This window comes from Coregonus lavaretus (assembly GCF_964263955.1).
Source record: "Coregonus lavaretus genome assembly, chromosome: 11".
NCBI classification, from domain to species: Eukaryota; Metazoa; Chordata; class Actinopteri; order Salmoniformes; family Salmonidae; genus Coregonus; species Coregonus lavaretus.
In genome coordinates, this window is record NC_139998.1 from 33,888,860 (window position 1) to 33,908,948 (window position 20,089).

The window sequence follows — 20,089 nt, forward strand, 5'->3', positions numbered from 1 at the left end:
TTTATACCCCTGGTCCCTCTAATTTCTTGTAATTCCATAGAACCTGCTCCTGTCCTGCATTGGGGAGGGTCCGGTAATCCATGTGATGACCACAGAGGTGGCCTTTGGCAGCATACCGGTTCTGACCGATGTCTCCAGAACACTGCAGCTCTCAAACCAGTCCCCGATACCAGCACGCTTTGTAGCACAAATGGTGGGTCAAACTTAACATGGGTAAACTCTCTCTCTCTTTAACCGTTGGCTCTGTTTCCCTCTGTGCTCACTGTTTCCCTCTGTGCTCATTTTCTGCTACATGCTGCCTCTGATTAATTTCTAACCTAATTCAGTGTGTAATTAATTAGTTAATTGGTTCAATGCTTTGTTAGCTTTCTGGATATCAGGCTGCCAGTGCAATCTAATCCCAATAGCAACTCATCAGACTTGTATATTTGCTCAATGGCCCTTCCATTATTACCTTGTTACATCTGTCCTCCTAAATCTTCACAGTCTTTACCAATAGGCACAAATTAGAAACATAACAATCATAATTTAATTTAATTAATTATGCACACTTTTTGCGATAGATGGGGCTTTGTTTACTCTCGCCCAAAGATTCTGCTCTTCAGTATTTTTTACACAGTAATGTGGGTTTGTCTATTACTCATACTGTACATTGTTTGCTCTGTCTCTATTTCTGTTTGATGCCTCTTTTTTGATTGGAACCCTGCTATGCTGGGATCTTCTAGTACAGCAGTCTACACACACACACATAAATTATGCACACACCTGCAGCCAATAGGAGTACTGGTGTCCCTATAAGAGGGGACGCTTCCCCTCAATCAGCCTCCCGAGAAATGTTATTCAGCGAGACTGGAGGGTGGGCAGAGCCTTAAGTCCTATGGGGCTCTGCTCCACTCATAGAAATGGAGTTACAACTCCGGTAACTATCGTTCTATATCGTGGAGCTCCGCCCCATAGAGGAGCTCTGCTCCTATTGGTTTAAGGCAGAGCGCAACGCTCCAAAATGTACTCCCTGCCGAGCCCAACACTTCCCACTTAAAAGGTCAGGCCTAGCAATGGCTGCGACCAAGTCCCACAGTACTGTGACACACTGTGTCACAATATACTGTGTCCTTGGTACAAATCCGCCCCACCTAGTCCAATGGCATTGCCAATGTCTAGTGGACAGATAACCAGAACACGAGTCATACTAATCTGAACCAGCAGATAGATGACGTCACAATTCCGTCAATATTTTATGACCGGTCTAATAGTAAAGTAACAAAGTTACAAAAACTATTTCCCTCATCATCCCGCCTCAACCCAGTAACACTGGTGGGCAGATTAATAACATTCCCTCTACTGTATTGAACATGTCAGTCAGGAGTCATGTCATATATGTCTACCTCTAACAGGAGCGGACCTGAAAGAGACCTACGTCTTTAGTCCTGCATTCTTTTCTCCTAGCTCAAGGTCTCCCATCAGCTACGCTGAGTACAGACCGAGCCAAAGAGTTAGAAGACATATCCAAGAGATAAATGGAGACGGTGATGACCACGACGCAGCTGCACAAATACCCTCTACCCCTGTTCCTCTGAAAAGGGCAGTAGAAGCCGCTACTCCACAAGTGGAGTAGGCTCTTATACCCTGAGGCAATTGTCGCCCCGCTGCCTCATAAGCTGTCTCAATGCCTTCGCAAAGCCAATGAGACAGACACTGTTACGAAAGTGTTACGAAAGTGGTCTACCTTGTGCAGCCGCACCGTGACACAAACAGCTGAGGCGATGACCTAATCGCTGCTTTGGGCTCAACATAACATGCCAAAGCGCGCACTGGGCACAGGCGATGGAGCCTTTCCTCTCTCCTCTCCCCATGGGGAGAGGGAGAAAAAGCCCACAGCTCCACGGTCTGTGATCTATATGAGCTCTTAATAACCTTCTGCATAAATACCGGGTTAGGACGTAACACAGCTCTGCTCAAATTACCATTAATGGCAAGGCAGTCGGGTCTCGTCGAAAGAGCACACAAATCACTGACACGCTTATCAGTAGTCAAAGCGAGCAACAGTGCAGTCTTCAAAGACAGCATCTTGAGGGGAAATGGTTCAATGGTTCGAACGGAGTACCAGAGCCAAATCCCATTGAGGAACCGTTGCTCTAGGCGTTGGCCTAAGCCGCCGTGTTCCCAAAAGGAAACGTTTCACCAGAGGGTGGCTGAAGACAGTGTCTCTGCCAAACCCCTCATGACAAGTCGAAATCGCCGCTGCAAACACCTTAATGGTGGCGGGCGATCGTTGCTTATCAAATAAGAACTGTAGGAACGAGAGAACACTCTCAACCTGACAGCACACGGGGTCCACATTTTCTGTGGCACACCACTGTGAAAACACGTTCCATTTGCTGGCATAAACCATGGAAGTGGAACTGGCACGTGAACCCTGTATGGTTCTGATTACAGAATCAGATAACCCACGGCGCTCTAGCCTGTCCCTCTCAGGAGCCAAGCCTTCAGTGGTTGGCCGATTATGGGCAACTGCCCTATCGCGCCTCCCGCCTGAGACAACGCGTCCCGTTGATGTGGAATTGGCCAAGGTGGCGCAATCAACATCTGAATCATCTCCGCGATTGATGTGGGCTACTGTGGTTCGGTTGTCTGACCAGACCAGCACATCGCGACCCCGAAGGGTAGACGCGAAGTGGGTCAGAACCAGTTGAACCGTTTCCAACTCTAAGAGGATGATGTGACGACTCGAAAGAGGCCACACACCTCCTATCGCTTGGGTCTGACATGTCCCTCCCCATCCAGTCAGAGAGGCATCTGTAAACACTGGAATGTAGGAGGACACTTTGCCAATTGGGACTCAGTGCGTGAGAACACGTGGGTCTTTCCAATAGTTCAGATCTGCACTAAGCGAGAGGGGAACCACCACCAACCGACGACGTTGGCGCACTGGGTCTAGTCGTAGATGGGCGAACCATCGCTGTATCCTGCGCATGCGCAGGAGTCCCAGCAGAACCACGAAATGGGCCGACGACATGAGACCCAAGAGTGACATGACCGAAAGCGCCGTTACCGTGTGATTCGGAAGAAACCTTCGTAGGGCTAGCAACATAGCAACCCTTAGAGGGTCCGAAATTCGAGCCCTCATCGTTACAGTGTCTGTCTGTATCCCCAGATAGACAATCTGATGACTGGGCCAGGGTGCGCTCTTTTTCCAATTCACAGCGAACCCCAGACGCGTGAGATGAATCACTGTCTGTGTCATGTGAGTGAACGCCAGCTCTGCTGACGGGGCGAGAACCAGTAGGTCGTCTAGGTAGGCTAGTAGCCTTATTCCCTGACAACGCAACGGTTCCAATGCCGCCTCCACACATTTGAAAAACGTGTGAGGTGCCAGGGCGTACCCGAATGGCATCCTCGTGAACTCGTACGCCACCCCTTGAAAGGTCGAACCGCAGAAACTTCCTGTGACGCAGCTGCACCGGCACATAAAAGTACGCGTCCTTTTGGTCTATGCTCGTACAAAAGTCTCCCTTCTGGACACATTCCAGTAGACGTTTTGTCGTTAGCATTCGGAAGGGCCGTTCGGCTACGCTCTCGTTGAGAATGCATAAATCCAATATCGGCCTCATTCCCCCTGTCTTTTTAGGCACCAGGAAATAGGGTGAATATAGCCCTTTGTTCCTTTGCTCCCAGGGAACTACTGTGACCGCCTCCTTCGCCAAAAGTTCTGTAATCTCTGCAACGAGAGCGGCAACCTTTTCTGGCGTTTTCATCACAGTCTCCACCACCCCCCTGAATGGGGGAGGGGTCCGATGAAATTGGATTGCATAACCCTTCTGCAACGTCTGGTCTAACCAGAGGGAGAGGGTACAGCTTTGCCGCCACTCCCAGCAATGCAGAGAAAGCAGAAGAGCGCGAAGCTGTGGTACATTCAGTAGGAAGGACCTGTATTCCTCGACAGCCCTCGCCGCCGCTGTTCCCCAACACTGAAGTGGTGGAACAGCCCAAGGCGGGCCTCCCAAGAAAGGGAGAGGAAACATTAGCGCGTTCTGAGAGAAACGGGGGCGCCGATACGTTGGTTAAACTTGTAACCTCGATATCCCGGCCCTCCGTGAACGCAGCACGGGTCTGAACTGCACTGACTGAGGCGTTAGCCTGAGACAGAGCGCCGTCCCCAATAGCGATTGCGTCATCATTCTATTACCTGGCTGTGACTGCAGTCTGCTATGTGAGACCTTCACTACAGCACTCCTAGAAGTCTGTAATGTGAGGTCTTTATGAGGTAAAGCAAGGCGGCGCCTTGTTACCTTTTTAACACCCGCCTCATGTGTGTGTTCAACTACGCACCCTTGGTGGGATGAGCTACACTCAGAGTGGTGAGAGAGAGAGAGAGAGTGAAGGAGCATGAACGTTCTCGGATGTATCATGGAAAAGGGGCTCTCTTGTGACGAAGTCAATTGGAGCCAACTCTTTATTCAACACATCAACAACAACCGTTCCCTCCATACCCTCAACAGAAGGGTGGGGGGAATAGTGGGCACAGTCGTACCAGCCGCTGTGCCATCTCCCATTCTCGCCCCCTCGCCACGTTATAGGCGCCGTCTCTTCTGGCCACCCTTCGGGTGCTTCCAAGAAGACGCTCTGACGACCTCTCTCGTCAACGGCACGGTCGGGACCTCTGGCTCCGCAGGAGGGGCGGGGCCCGCTTCTCTGCTGCCGGAAGTCGCTGCATGGCGCCGGGCACGACGCCTCGCTGTAGACCCCTGTCTACTTGAGGCGGTGGAGTTTGACGGTCGTTTCGGTGCAGGGCTGAGTCTTCCTGCCAGTGGCAGGTGTCTGGCCAGCTGCTTCCTCTCCTCGTCAAGCCTCATAAAACGCTCCGTCGCATCTTTGACGGCGACCCCAAACAGGCCGTCGTCAGAGATGGGGGCGTTCAGGAACGCGGCTCTGTCTGTCTCTTTCATGGCTGTCATAGACAGCCAAAGGTGTCGTTCCACCACCACCGAAGTGGCCATGGACCTCCCCGCACACACAGCTGATGCCTGCGTTAAGTGGAGAATAGCGGCAGAAATTCTGGACGCCTCTTCCACTTCCTCCCCAGTGAGCTCAGACTTACCCGTTGTTAGGCTGGACAGAGAGGCTGCTAGGAGGGCAATATTATTCGCCGCTGCAACGGCCTGTGCTCCCAACACGAAGGACTTCTCAACCAGCTGTGCTGTGAGTCGGTCCTTCTGTGTGGGTAGAACGGCTTTCTTGGACGAGGGCCAGGGGCTCGAACCCGGTACGAGATACGCAGTCAGGGCGCTCTCGAGCCTAGGGATTCCCCTTGAAAAGCCCTGCTGTCTGCCTTCTACACTGATGAATGGGAGGTACGCCTTAGCCGGCGAACGCGCCGCAAAAGGTTCCTCCCATGAGCCCTCCACATACTTACCAAGCAAAGGCATGGTCGGTGCCAGAGGCTCCGCTGCCCTCCTGGGCCTGGAATAAGGACCGCCCTCCATCATATCCACTTCCGGGTTGGAGGGAATGGGGGGCAGCTTAATCTGCAGGCGCTCGGCAGCCCTCTCGATGAGCCCTGGAAAGTCAGAGCGCAGAGATGCTGTGGCGTATGATGTGGCTGCTGAATTCTCAGAGCCCGCATCATCATCGCCCAGGGATGAAAAAGACCTTGCCCTTTCCAATGGAAATGGGGTCTTAAAATCATGGGTCAGAGGGATGGATTGTTCCGCTGGAATATCCATCTCTTCTATCATCTCCTGAGTCAGCGCCCTCAGATGATGCTTCAGAAGCTGAGGCTAACACTGATAGCACATCCTGAAGAGGAATATCGTCTCCCTAAAAAATGCCTCTTTCCATGAAAGGAGGGCGCAGCTGGCACATAGTGGAGGATCTACGAGGCCGTCCCTGGCGTGCTGTGACCCTAGACACACGAAACATAAGTTGTGGGGGTCAGCAGCCACCATAGAGGAACAGCGACATTGAGCTCTGAAAATAGCTTTCGGGGGTGGAAAATCTCCTGGTGTGCTCATTTTAGGACGAAGTCGATGATCTGGAAAATCGACTGCGTTTTCTTTGTCCTGAGTCTTCGGCTTCTTCAGTCCAGTCCAGTCGCTGAAGATAATGGGAGGCTGATTGAGGGGAAGCGTCCCCTCTTATAGGGACACCAGTACTCCTATTGGCTGCAGGTGTGTGCATAATGTTGTCTCAGGCTGTTCGCTGCCTAGGCAGCGGGGTAAACCAATAGGAGCAGAGCTCCCCTATGTGGCGGAGCTCCACGATATAGAACTAACAATTTCACAACATATACCCAATACACACAAATCTAGTAAGGAATGGAATTTAAGAATATATACATATATTCCATGTTGATTCAACATCATCACATTGAATTCCATTGTTAAAATGACATGGAAACAACATTGATTCAACCAGTCTTTGCCCAATGGGAGGTAATACTGGATAGCAAAAGAATGCGAAGGATCTAAAAACAAAGCATACATTCTATTTGTATTTTGTCATTAGTATATTCTAGACTTTTCATGATGGCACAATACTGTGCAATCTACTGAGTTTTGCAGTGGTTTCCATTCTAAACCTCCTTGGCTGTGTTTACACAGGCAGGCCATTTCTGATATTTTTCCCACTAATTGGTCTTTTGACCAATCACATCAGATCTTTCACATCAGATCTTTTTCAGAGCTGATCTGATTGGTCAAAAGACCAATTAGTGAAAAAAAGATCAGAATTGGGCTGCCTGTGTAAACGCAGCATTTGACATGCCATGGTTCAAAACAATCAATTGTATTAAACCTCTCTAATACAAGTCTGATCAGATTATTGAAATTTCAGCTGGCTTGTTCTTCACTAAGTTCCCCCTCTCAGGGAAGACACCCCTCCATGATCACCTTTGTATCGACCGGCAGCTCAGCTCTCACTAGCTCTCTGCCACATAAAGCCTGAGAAAGTGAACTATAACTCTCAGGCTGCGTTTACACAGGCAGCCCAATTCTGATATTTTTTTCACTAATTGGTCTTTTGACCAATCATATCAGCTCTGAAAAAGATCTGAAGTGATTAGTCAAAAGACCAATTGTTGAAAAAAGATCAGATGACTCCCAAATTCACACAACGCTCACATGGATGGTTAGCGTGTATTTGTATTTATATTTATTATGGATCAACATTAGCTGCTGCCAAGACAGCAGCTACTCGTCCTGGGGTCCGACAAAGTTAAGGCAGTTGTACAATTTAAAAAACATTACAATACATGTGCACCTCCCCATAGTCTGTTCTGGACTTGGGGACTGTGAAGAGACCTCTGGTGGCATGTATTGTGGGGTATGCATGGGTGTCTGAGCTGTGTGCTAGTCGTTTAAACAGACAGCTTGGTCCTTTCAACATGTCAATACCGCTCACAAATACAAGTAGTGACGAAGTCAATCTCTCCTCCACTTTGAGCCAGGAGAGATTGACATGCATATTATTCATGTGTGCTCTCTGTGTACATCCAAGGGCCAGCCGTGCTGCCCTGTTCTGAGCCAATTGCAATTTTCCTAAGTCCCTCTTTGTGGCACCTGACCACACGACTGAACAGTAGTCCAGGTGCAACAAAACTAGAGCCTGTAGGACATACCTTGTTGATAGTGCTGTTAAGAAGGTAGAATAGCGCTTTATTATGTACAGACTCCTCCCCATCTTAGCTACTGTTGTATCAATATGTTTTGACCATGACAGTTTACAATCCAGGGTTACTCCAAGCAGTTTAGTCACCTAAATTTGCTCAATTTCCACATGATTTATTACAAGATTTTGTTGAGGTTTAGGGTTTAGTGAATGCTTTTAGTTTATTAAATATTTAGGACTAGCTTATTCCTTGCCACCCATTCTAAAACTAACTGCAGCTCTTTGTTAAGTGTTGCAGTCATTTCAGTCACTGCAGTATCTGACGTGTATAGTGTTGAGTCATCCGCATACATAGACACACTGGCTTTACTCAAAGCCAGTGGCATGTCATTAGTAAAGATTGAAAAAAGTAAGGGGCCTAGACAGCTGCCCTGGGGAATTCCTGATTCTGCCTGGATTATGTTGGAGAGGCTTCCATTAAAGAACACTATCTGTGTTCTGTTAGACAGGTAACTCTTTATCCACAATATAGCAGGGGGTGTAAAGCCATAACACATACGTTTTTCCAGCAGCAGACTACGATCGATAATGTCAAAAGCCGCACTAAAGTCTAACAAAACAGCCCCCACAATCTTTTTATCATCAATATCTCTCAGCCAATCATCAGTCATTTGTGTAAGTGCTGTGCTTGTTGAATGTCCTTCCCTATAAGCGTGCTGAAAGTCTGTTGTCCATTTGTTTACTGTAAAATAGCATTGTATCTGGTCAAACACAATTCTTTCGAAAAGTTTACTAAGGGTTGGTAACAGGCTGATTGGTCGGCTAGTTGAGCCAGTAAAGGGGGCTTTACTATTCTTAGATAGCGGAATGACTTTTGCTTCCCTCCAGGCCTGAGGGCACACATTTTCCTGTAGGCTTAAATTGAAGATATGGCAATTCTTGTCTTTCATAATTTGGTCAGATATACTTGGATGTGTAGTGTCAGCGTAATTTGCATTACGTTTGCCAATCGGTTGTGCAGCCAGACTTATTTGCCATTCCTTTTGCCTCATCCCTCTCAACCATACCATTTTTCAATTCCTCATCAATCCACAGGGATTTAGCAGTTTTTACAGTCATTTTCTTAATGGGTGCATGCTCATTAGTAACTGGGATAAGCAATTTCATAAATGTGTCAAGTGCAACGTCTGTTTGCTCCTCATTACACACCACGGACCAACAAATATTATTTACATCAACAACATAGGAATCACTACAAAACCTATTGTATGACCCCTCTTATACACTATATTGGGCCCAGCCTTTGGAACTTTGGTTTTCCTAGATATGGCTACTATATTGTGATCACTACATCCGATGTCCTGGATACTGCTTTCAAGCACATTTCTGCAGTATTAGTAAAGATGAGATCAATACATGTTGATGGTAGGTTGACTGATAACCTGAACCAGGTTGCAGGCACTGGTTACAGTTTTAAGCTTTTTCTTGAGTGGGCAGCATGATGAAAGCCAGTCAATATCTAAATCACTCAGAAAATATACCTCTCTGTTGATATCACATACATTATCAAGCATTTCACACATATTATCCAGATACTGACTGTTGGCACTTGTTGGTCTATAGCAGTGTCCCACAGGAATGGGCTTTAGTTGAGGCAGAAGAACCTGTAGCCATATTACTTCAACAGTATTTAACATGAGATCCTCTCAAATCTCTACAGGAATATGGTTCTGAATATAAACAGCAACACCTCCACCACTGGCATTTCTGTATTTTCTGTAAATGTTATAACCTTGTATTGCTACCACTGTATCATCAAAGGTATTGTCTAAATGAGTTTCAGAGATAGTCAGAATATGAATGTCATCTGTTACTAGCAAGTTATTAATTTCATGAACCTTGTTTCTTAAGCTACATATGTTAACGTGGTCTATTTTGAGCACTTTTCTGGGATGCTTGCTTGTTTTCATTGCTTTACTGGGAGTGTCTTCTATGTGAGGTGTAGTGGATCATTGTCCCAAGGGCAGTTTACTCCAGTTTCTCTGCAGGTCCATCTGTAATGAGCTGACATCCCACTTTGATCTGCAAGTGAAAATGAAATACACTGTAGTGTACACTCTTAGAAAAAAAGGTGCTATGTAGAACCTTAAAGGGTTCTTCGGCTGTCCCCATAGGAGAACCCTTTGAATAGTCATTTTTGGTTGCAGGTAGAACCCTTTTGGGTTCCATGTCCAATCGTTTCTACAGAGGGTTCAACATGGAACCCAAAACGATTCTATCTGTAACCAAAAAGGGTTCTACCTGCAACCATTATCCTATGGGGACAGCCGAATAACCCTTTTGGAACCCTTTTTTGTGGGTTCCAAAAGAGTGTAGAGCGTCTATTAGAATATATTCATTGTGACAAGACATCTTCCTAAAAATGTGCCCTCATTCTGTCTCACAGGCTGGCAGAATATGTTTATGTCTGAATAATCGGTTGGTTCTACATGACTGCTAGTAACATTAAGATCTCCTGTCGCCAGCAGACCATGCTCTTTTCAATAACGTCTCCTCCACATTCAAACACACACTGAAACTCCAATTAAATCCAATGCATTGCATAGCCAATGTCATTGTAAGGAAGTTGCATGTTGTAAAAAAGTATTTCTGCCTTTGCTTAACTAGTTTGTAGAGAGTTTGTTAGATAATTATAGTGCCTCTCTTCCATCACCCTTCCCCTGCATACACTGAGCTCATTCAGGTTATTTGGTTGGTCGCTGTTCAAAAGCAAACGTCATGATGGCAGTCAATTGTGATGATTCTGCTTAGTCCATGGAAGCATCCAGATAGTTGGATGAGGCCTCCAGTGTGGTGGTGAAATAAAGCATCATCAATCAGAAAGCCCACTCCAGTGTCCCAGTGCTGGATTCAATCGGAATATCCCAATTAAAACTGTATGTGTATCAATCAGGATGCCGCTGCATGGAGAATTGATTTTAATCCTCTTTCAGCTAATAGCTAAGATATAGAGAGCTGCTGGTGCACTTTGGGCTTATCTCCTGATGTGAACAAGGCTGAAGATGTGGTAGAGAAGATTCATGTGTCTTCATTTTAGATTAGTTCCTTATTTAATGTAAATTCATTCAAATTGATCACAAATCTGGAATGGAGCAGAATAAGATGGGGAAAGTAGGTTTATTAGCTTTTTTTCTTTAGATGAAACATACTTTCAGATAAAGATACAATTCTCAAATTGAATTAGAAGGAAGACTATTAGTGAAAACAAGCATTGCGGGGTGATCCTTGTATCTATATCAACACAGCTTTTGGGCCATTGATCTGATAAAACCTCAGCCTGTCTGTTATTGCTTCAATTAGCAGCTTCACACTCTGTAAAACTGATAGACGAGTAGTGAGCTTCCCCACTGCAACCTTCCTCTGCCTCCACCAGGCTCCCAAGAGGCCCACCGATAAGACAGTATATGTAGGGAAGAGACTGGAGGGAGCCCGGACATGCTATTACTACATGGCCTCTCATTATAAAACACTGCATGGTCCAAGAGCCAGATAATGTTCTGCTAAAGGTGTCAAATTGCTTCTTGTGTGGTGCCCTCATTTTATTTCTTAATCTAAAGCACTCAGACCCTCTGTAAGAATGGCCCAATAATAGAGTTTAATAGAACATATGATCTCTATTGGCCCAATCATAAAAGGGTTCACTGCCTGTTGTTGCCTTTGGCTAACCTCCTGGATGTTACAAAGCCCCTCAATGAATTTATCATGCATCTGTTTTGGCTCACTGTATACTTTATACGGTATGGTATGTGATCATTTTTCTATTACTACATCAAATGTAAGAACCTATGTAACAGAAGCCCACTGTATTTCTCCAGGTGCGCAGCAGGTCCCTGTGGCGGGTGGAGCCAAGTGAGGGAGAGGTTCCACCCCAGGGGAAGCTGGAGCTGAGGCTAGTGGCTCACCTGGATGACACCCTGCATTTCCAGGACAAGCTGCACCTGTCCATCCAGAATAGTGAAACACACACCATCCCTCTCTCTGCTACTGGCAAGGGCACTACTATTGTCACCAACCGCCCTTTTGCCCCCAGTCTGGACTTGGGAGCCCATTTCAGGTAGGTATAGCTACGAGTGTGGAAATACTGAATGTGCATACTTTACAAATTCAATCAAATCAGTCATTCAAATCCTTTTTATTCTTTCCCCCTGAAACCTTGCCTTCTGTCCTCTGCTCCCCAGCTCTGGACCATGTCAGTACCATTTTAGAGTGACCAACCGAGGTCGCCGTTCCCACCAGCTGTACTGGACGACGGAGGGGTACCCCCAGTTCCGCCGAAGAGTTCCCCCACTCGCCAACACCACCAGGAAGGGAAAGAGTCGCAGCTCCCTGGTACCCCCACCTGTAGATGGGCCAGTCTTCAGCCTGCACCCCATGCGTATGGGGCTGGCCCCGGGACATACTGCTGACATGGTGCTGGAGGGCTCCTCTGACTCTCCCAAGGTGGGAACATGAGACAATGGTGGCAAACACGCCTCTGTCAGACACAACCTAGATATTCAGTTGAGATCTAGAAACATACACACTCCCTCAAAATACAGATACAGTATGTGTCTCAATGAAAATCTATGCGGATCGTGTATTGTGTGTTACTAGGGAAAAAATTTGTTGGAGTCAACATTGACGACAATGGTCTTCATCAACACCTAAAGTTGTTGGACTTTGAATAAATGATAGAATTTTCTTCCCAAGACCTAGTATGTTTCACCACATTATACCTTTATGAACTCCAGTTTTTTTGTTCAGCCAAACCAGTTCCATTTAGTGGAGCATTACCAGTGTTTGATGATAGTAATCACAGCTGGTTATTAACATTTGCTAACATTTGGAGAAAATACAGTCAGTGCACTCTTAGCTAGCATATCAGATCACGACACAGGGGGTTCAAGGTTGAATACTACAGAGATAAAGGTGCTGAAAGCCCCTCCTTAATCTTCCCAAATTCCAACTGCACAGGCCAGGGTGTTGACTTCCTCTCTGGGGTATTACTGGGATGCATGCCTCCTTGAGTCCTTATTGATTGAATGGTGAACAGGAGAGGGAAAGAAGCAAGAACCAGAGATAAGCCCATGCCACTGCAGCCTCTGTGATCCCCTAAATCTTTGAATGGCTATTGTGGAGTTGTAATTCAGGAAAGCCCAAGCAAAGCAGAGCGTGGCTGTGTCTCAGAAAAGCTTTGGCATGGCAGGGCTGTATTTTTGTTGGGTAGTTATAGGAAACTATGTCACATTTATACCTACACAAGGTCAAAAGCTGAGCTTAAGTGCATAATTGTATCTGCTGGTATAAAGGTTGTCTTGAACTAATGGGATGTGTGTACTGAATACCTGTGTTTCTAACCCAGGTGGTCCGAGAGAGGCTGGTGTGTCACGCCATCCTAGGTCACCAGAGTGGGAAGGAGCGCATCATGACGGTGGACGTCACATGTCGGTTTGTCTCACCCATCCTGGACATCTCCTCTCAGCAGCTCAGCTTCTATGTGGAGAAGGTGTGTGACACCAATCACTCATCACCCACAGCCTTAAACTTGCTGCCTTTCTGCTCACAACTTACATAACAGAAACAAGCCTCTGTGCAAGTGCATTGAAGCCTTAGTGCATGGAATTCACATAAGTTTCTACAATCATGGTGGAGCCATCCATGCCCAATGACACACATTTCATAATGCTTGCAGTGTTTCCCCAATATGCATTTAGCAGCGGTGCACCGCCACTGCAATTAAAAAATATATATAATGTAGATGTATAGATGTATGCCCCAGGAAGACCCCATCCGCCGCCCCGCAGGAAGACCCCTCCCCCCACTAACTCTGCCACCGCTGCTGAAAAAAAATGGGGGGAAACACTGTCTTGAAACAATAGACCTCACATCACTCATTTGTTCATTGAAGGCATTCAGTGTGTAGCAGATCGGTGGCTGAGTTCTGTTGAGACATTGTGTTTATTTTATCCAGCTCCAGTGTCAGAAGTGCTTTGCTCCATGAAGCTAGATCACAGTGATTATCTCCTATGGAAATTATACTGTACACTTCTGCACCAGTTTGTTCCTGATTTATGATGTTAAAGATGGCAATGGTTCTGACAGAGCACAAAGCTTTGCCCCAGATTCTGTTAGTATAACCAATAATATATGAACCCAGTGGACAGGCGAGGAAGTTGTTGACCAGAGGGGTTCGGCTCAAATCCAAAATTAGTCCACTTCTTGCAGTATGCTTAAACCTGAATACACATTATGCCTATTAGAAGATGAACTTGGGTTTAAGTTATTTTCAAGGATTTTATGGGGATAGCAAAAAGCACTCTGCACTCTCCATCCGATATCATCAGAATGATTGAATTCTGAATGAGGAAGAATGAGGCGTCACCACTATCATCATAATGAAACTGATTTCCTGTCCCTCCATTTGACTTTTATTATCACTAGCACAAACTCTATCGCAATGTTTGTATTATCGCCCCTTTTCGTGCTGAACCTGTGCAGATTTTTACACATATCTCACATCTCCTGGCAGCTGCTTTCAGGTCCTGTTGCTGATCAACCTTTCAGAAATGAAAATGATAATTTATTTCAGTGACATTCTTTTATCTGACTCTGTCCCATGAATCTATGTGTTGACAGCCTTGCCTCTAGATTTACAGGCTGTTTGTGCAGCAGAGCTCTCTGGGATAAAGCAATTAGAGAGAGGGAAATGGGATGGGGGAAGGAATGGAGAGGGAGAGGGGGAGAGAGGAATGGGTAAGGAGAGACAGCAAGAAATAAAGGGATAAGAAATGCAGTAGAGTTGAGAGGAGGAGGGAGAGAGGCTGAGAATGAATTGGCCATGTATAAGGCCTGCTGTAAATTGTGTTGCCCACACAAGAAAGGGATAGATAGAGATTATAGATTGAGTTATTTCTGCTTTGCTTAACCTTTAAGAAGTTATTAACTACAGGGCATTATAGTCAGTTGACTCCCAGTCTCTAGAGTTTACAGTATTGAATACCGGTAGTTACTTAATTCATCTTCACAATCAGTCTTATCTTTACTTTTCAAATATGTGTGTGTGTTAGATTTATAAATGTGTGACTGTTGGTGCCCCCACTGCAGGCTCCAGGTGTCTCTCTGCTTCCTCTCTACCAAAAGCTGCTGCTGAGGAATGTGTCGTCTCTGGCCCTCTCTCTGCAGCTCACTCTGGCTGAGCCCTTTGGTCTGTCTGACCACGATGGTGATCACACATGTGTCACTTCTAAGGTACATCCTTCTGCAGGCAATACTTGTACAATACATCACAGGAATTATAGCCTTGGTTCATACTTAACATAATCTGACACTGTTGATTCTTTAACATTTTGGGGTGGGTATCTGTGTCTAGTATTGAGGGGCAGGTACCATATTATGTCCATGTCTCTGTGTTGATAGACTTTGGTACTGGCTGTAGGAGTGCAGACGGAGCAGTGGGTACGCTTCGACCCCTCATACTGCCAGGACAGTATAACGCGGGTGGCTGAGGAGGTGCTGGAGGTGCGTTACTCAGACCATCCTCAGCAGGACACGGTGGACCTGAGGGGAGAGGTCCACTTCCCCAACCTGCACTTCTCAAGTGTGGCTCTGGACTTTGGCTGTGTACTGAATCACACCGAGGCTCAGCGCCAGCTCACCATGACCAACTGCAGCCCTCTGTCTGTGTCCTACCACTGGGCCTTCCTGGTCGACCAGCAGCAGTACACCATCAGGTAGAGAGCCTAGTCCACCTCAACCACGTCACCATTAGACTTGTTTAGCCACCATCCCTGGGAAAGAAAACTCAGGAATGAAGCAGAGAATATCCCTGACCTTTGTGTGTGTGCGTACTCCTAAACACTTCATTACCTTCCCTCTATTGGATGGCTTATTGTTATAAAGGGTTGGGGATATTGTTTATTGTGGTTCCACTGTTTATTTGAGATTCTATTGAGGCACAGGAGGGCTCCAGTTTTCATGTAGTTCCAGGAGGGGACAGATGGTGCAGACGCAGCTGGTATAGCCGAGGAAAGGAACTCCTCCGTATTAAGACTGCATTTAGTCAAGCTGTTAATTTCCCCCTCAATTGAAAAGATGCTGAGCATCAGACTGCTCATCAAGCCACTTTCCTTTCTCTTAAGAGGCTGAAACGAAATTCCACTCCTGTTAACTGTGTGTGTAAGAATGTCTAATGAGGAGTGTTTGAAATGTGTAAGCACATACCATACTGTACTGGAGTGGCCACCTCTGGGATTAGGAGTTTATAGTTGTCTGAGATGGGGAAAAGCTAGATGATTGCACCGTTAGCAAAGCCAAATCCAGCCATTCTTTAAGGAAACCAACAGGAAAAAAATAATCTGAGACGCTTCAATAAAAAGTTTGATCTACTGACGGTGCAAACATATTGCTTTTTTCATCTATAGCTCTACCTAGGCAGCCATTCCTTGGATCCATCTTGGGAACACAAAGTAAACTAGCCTAAAAGCCAGTCCTTGGCTGTGACTACTCAGCACCACACTCCTTTAATCTCCTCACACCAGTCAAGAAGGGACCCAATCTGTTACACTACAACTATTTGGCTACCATTTCAAGCTATCTATTTTGAGGGAATATGAACCCCAAGCAGCTCTACAATATGCAGTTGCCATCAGTAGATATCAGTTAATTGTGCATCAAGATCTATAGACTCCATATCAATGATGTCCTGCTTTTTGTGATCACAGCAGGGTTTCTGCAGTGTTTACAGAAAGCAGATTTTCAGCAAAATAATTTGATAGTAGAAATTATTATAAGTGAAGTAGAAAATAAAACAAATACTACACTCTAAGCACTCAAAGTAGTCAAAAGGCCTATGCTGGCTCTGATGTTAAATCTCAGCTGTCAATACAGCTCCAATCTCTGGCAGCGTAGTGTTGAGTTTTTATAGTTTTTAATTGTTCTTCAGCTGCTGCCATGTCCTGCCTCAGATGAATCAATAGTGCTGTCTCTCTGTGGGGCTAAAGTTCAGGCCAGTGAAGATTTATCACAGCCTCCTGCTTTTCATTTCTCCAGACCCATCCTCTTAGAAGTGGATGACCCTTCCTATCAATATTCACAGGGTTTACACAATGCACAGGCCAACCTGCTAATTAAATGCCTATCAGTAATTAAATCATGGGTGATCCTGCTATTTTTATTGCACCATTTTCATCCACTTAGCTAACTGATTTATGGTGTATATGTTGCTGACGGACAGTTTCATCTTGACCAGCTCAAGCCCCTTGCTATCCATTGCTGATTTGGTGCTGATGGATTTCACTTTCCCAGGTTTCCTGAGCAGACCAACGTGAGTAAGGGAAGAGCGACCACACATGAGGAGGAGAGGGATACGCAATGGGACCTGTCCAAAAAGAGAAACATTGACATCAGAGTGGACTCAAACAGGTCTGATCCTGCCGTTCACCAAGCTCCAGTACTTGCACCCTGTATCGGAATAGAATGAGCAATATCATGTATTTATATCATGTCAACATATAGACAGAAATTAGCTTCTTATAGCAGAGATTCACAGCAGGCTTATTTCATACGATAGTGACTACATATAGAATCAGATTTTTTGAACTTCACATTAATTGGAAATAATTCCAAATGGTTGAAGAACTGGATTCTCAGCATCTAGCCCAGTTATAGCAGAGAATAATCATTTCAGGCATCTCCCATGAAGGTCTTCACTTCAGATGCTCTTTGAAAAGGCATTGGGCTTCGTGGACAACATTAACGATATAAAAATGTATACTTTTCTCTCTCTGCTGACTGTTTTGTGTAATTGAAATATTATTTGTTCCAGAGACTTCTGAGGTGTCTGGGGACTAGTGTGTTGGAATGTCAGCACATGCACACAGTGGTGCACATGCACACACATGCACATACATATGCACACACACACAAATGCTTACAAATGAGAGCAGTGGGACAAGATAGAAAGCTTAAAATCCTCTATTTTCTGGTGAGAGAAAATATGGTGGTTCCTCCTGACAGTGGTCCTCTGGAGTATATTAATTTCCCTGTTAAATTATCTCTGCTGGTGGAACAAACTGCCATAGAATTCCGCATACAACACTGCCCCCTGCTGTTACTCCACAAAACACCTACTCTTACTATAGTCTGCAGGCTCTACCTGCTTGGTCTCTTATGTCACCATGTCTCCTTGTATTTTGTATCTCTGTATGAATCTGTGTGTCTCTCTATGTCGCCATTTCACTACATTTCTGTCAATTTGCATGTCTGTCTCTCATTTATTATCTGGCAACATCTGTCCAGTCCCCTTTCTTGCAAAATTATTTTTCAGTCCATTGGAGCAGTTCTATTAAAATGTCAGTAATTAATGAGCATTCTGTAATTAATTAACATCATGGATGTACCAAGCGTGTAGCTACCAAGGAGGGGGGAGGGAGAGAGAGCGAGAGAGAGAGACGAGATAGTGTTGTTGGGGGAGGATCAGGAAGCTTCTGAGAGGACATACTGTGCTAGTATGAATTCCTTCACTGATTTCTTTTATTGCTCATTTTAATGGACTAATGAATCTTTGTTTTTTACTTTGTTAATGTGTCTGTTACTTGGATCCCTTACTCGATCCAAGATTAAATGTCCAGTGAGTTGTCTTTATTACAGCTCAATTCTGTAGATATAACATAACACATTATAAACTTTTTCTTCAGGGAAATTGAGGTTCCCAAACTGCTCCTGGATAAGGAGGGGGAGGAAGAGAAGGGAGACCAAGATAATGAGACTAAGGAGGGGAGGGGCTCTCCCAAAGATCCCCTGTCAGCTCCAGTCACCACCACTCTCATCACAGAGGGGAGGCAGAGCCAGGGGCGAGGCAGCTACAACCCCAGCAGACAGGAGCACAACAGGACCTCACCAGCACAGTGGCCAGCCAGTACTGATCAGAACACAGGCACAGCAAGCCACACTACAAAGGAGCACCCCAGTGTTGGAGTGGAGGAGGTACAGTACCCACTATCAGGTGCCCAGCTGATAAGGTTTCCTCTCTGTCTCTATTGCTCATTATTGAAAATGATGATAATGCCCTTTTAGAGTAAGAGCTGTTTGAAAAGACAGCCTAAAATGTTGTTTTGGTGGGATAGAGTTTTGGCCTTCCATGGTGACATCACCAGGCGGTAAATTAGTTAATAGACCAATATGAAAGAGTTCCAAACCTCTCTGCCAATAACAGCTAGTTTTCAGTTTTCCAGTCCCCACTCAGGCCAGACAGTCTTAGCAAAATTCTTGTTTGAGAAATTGCTCTTCGCTAAGAAGCTATTTTTGTTTCTTTTTACCATTTTAATTGAAAACAATCACAGTAAGGTACTTAATTGTTACCCAGAAATTATTTAATATTGAGATAAAAACAGCTGCATTGGACCAACAGAGAACATTGTTGAATTGAATTACAATATTGAATTGAATTATTCCTTTGTGCATCTCCTACCCTCTCACTATTGTTCTATCCATATGTCCTTGTGTCTTTCTCTATCGGTCTATCATTGTTCTGACCTACTGTATACCTCTTTATCTGTCTCTCCTCCTCTCCTTGATGTAGGTGTTTGATATCCTACCTATATATGGGGTGCTGCAGCCAGGTGAAAGCCATCTTGTGTCCTTCTCCTTTTACGGTCATGCTGACATCAGTGGTCAGGTTCTGGCTCTGTGTGAGGTCGAGGAGGGCCCCACGTATGAAATCACACTCAAAGGAGAGGCTTCACTGGTCACCTACAGCCTGGACAGAACAGAGATAGACTTTGGCCTTCAGGTATTTGTACTATGGTCACCCTGAGGCTGTGTTAGTTGAGTCCAGTTCACTTGTGAAGGATAGAGGTATCTGTGTTGGCTTTCTTTGCTTGTGTTTTTCATTCGTCCCTGTTTGGGTATGCAATTATCATTGATATTCAAACAAGGACTTATTGATTTTTTTATTTGTAAATGAGTGAATCAGCAGAATCGTCTCCTCCTTGCCGGTTCAGCATACATTTTTTGGATCCATTCCCGCTCTTCTTCTTCCCTTCTTTCTCCTGCAGTTGTTTGACCGTGTGGCAGAGGCAGAGATCACCCTGAGGAACACAGGGAAGGTGGGCTTTGAGTTCAGTGCTCTGTTGGGGGAGCAGGATGGGTGTGAGGACCCTCGGCCTGGACATCCCCTGGTCATCTCCAGAATGGTGAGACAGCCCACAGCACAGGGGAACCTTCCTTTTACAGTCTGCTTTCTCTATCAATCCTTTAGTGTAACTACATACACACTTTATGTAGTTACTTTCAAGAGATTTTGGCAGAGCCAGATGAACTTGTGGATACCATTTTTATGTGTCTGTGTCCATTATGCTAGCAGATACCCATAGACTTCCAGTCATTGCGCTAACGCTAGTTAGCATTGGCTCGCAAAAATACCTCTAACTTTCTTCATACTGGACAC

General features: G+C 45.5%; 1 protein-coding gene across 1 annotated transcript in view; it reads left to right on the forward strand.

Annotated features, from left to right (window-relative positions):
• hydin (HYDIN axonemal central pair apparatus protein) overlaps positions 1–20,089 on the forward strand; it is a gene marked incomplete at both ends in the record, with an annotated part of 91,972 nt that overhangs the window by 39,315 nt on the left and 32,568 nt on the right. The window contains 10 exons of the mRNA XM_084171896.1: positions 41–193; positions 11,481–11,719; positions 11,844–12,105; positions 13,007–13,150; positions 14,749–14,892; positions 15,061–15,374; positions 16,948–17,064; positions 18,339–18,627; positions 19,223–19,432; positions 19,698–19,835. Coding sequence (XP_084028022.1) covers positions 41–193; positions 11,481–11,719; positions 11,844–12,105; positions 13,007–13,150; positions 14,749–14,892; positions 15,061–15,374; positions 16,948–17,064; positions 18,339–18,627; positions 19,223–19,432; positions 19,698–19,835 — 2,010 coding nt within the window. The remainder of the gene's footprint in view (positions 1–40; positions 194–11,480; positions 11,720–11,843; positions 12,106–13,006; positions 13,151–14,748; positions 14,893–15,060; positions 15,375–16,947; positions 17,065–18,338; positions 18,628–19,222; positions 19,433–19,697; positions 19,836–20,089) is intronic.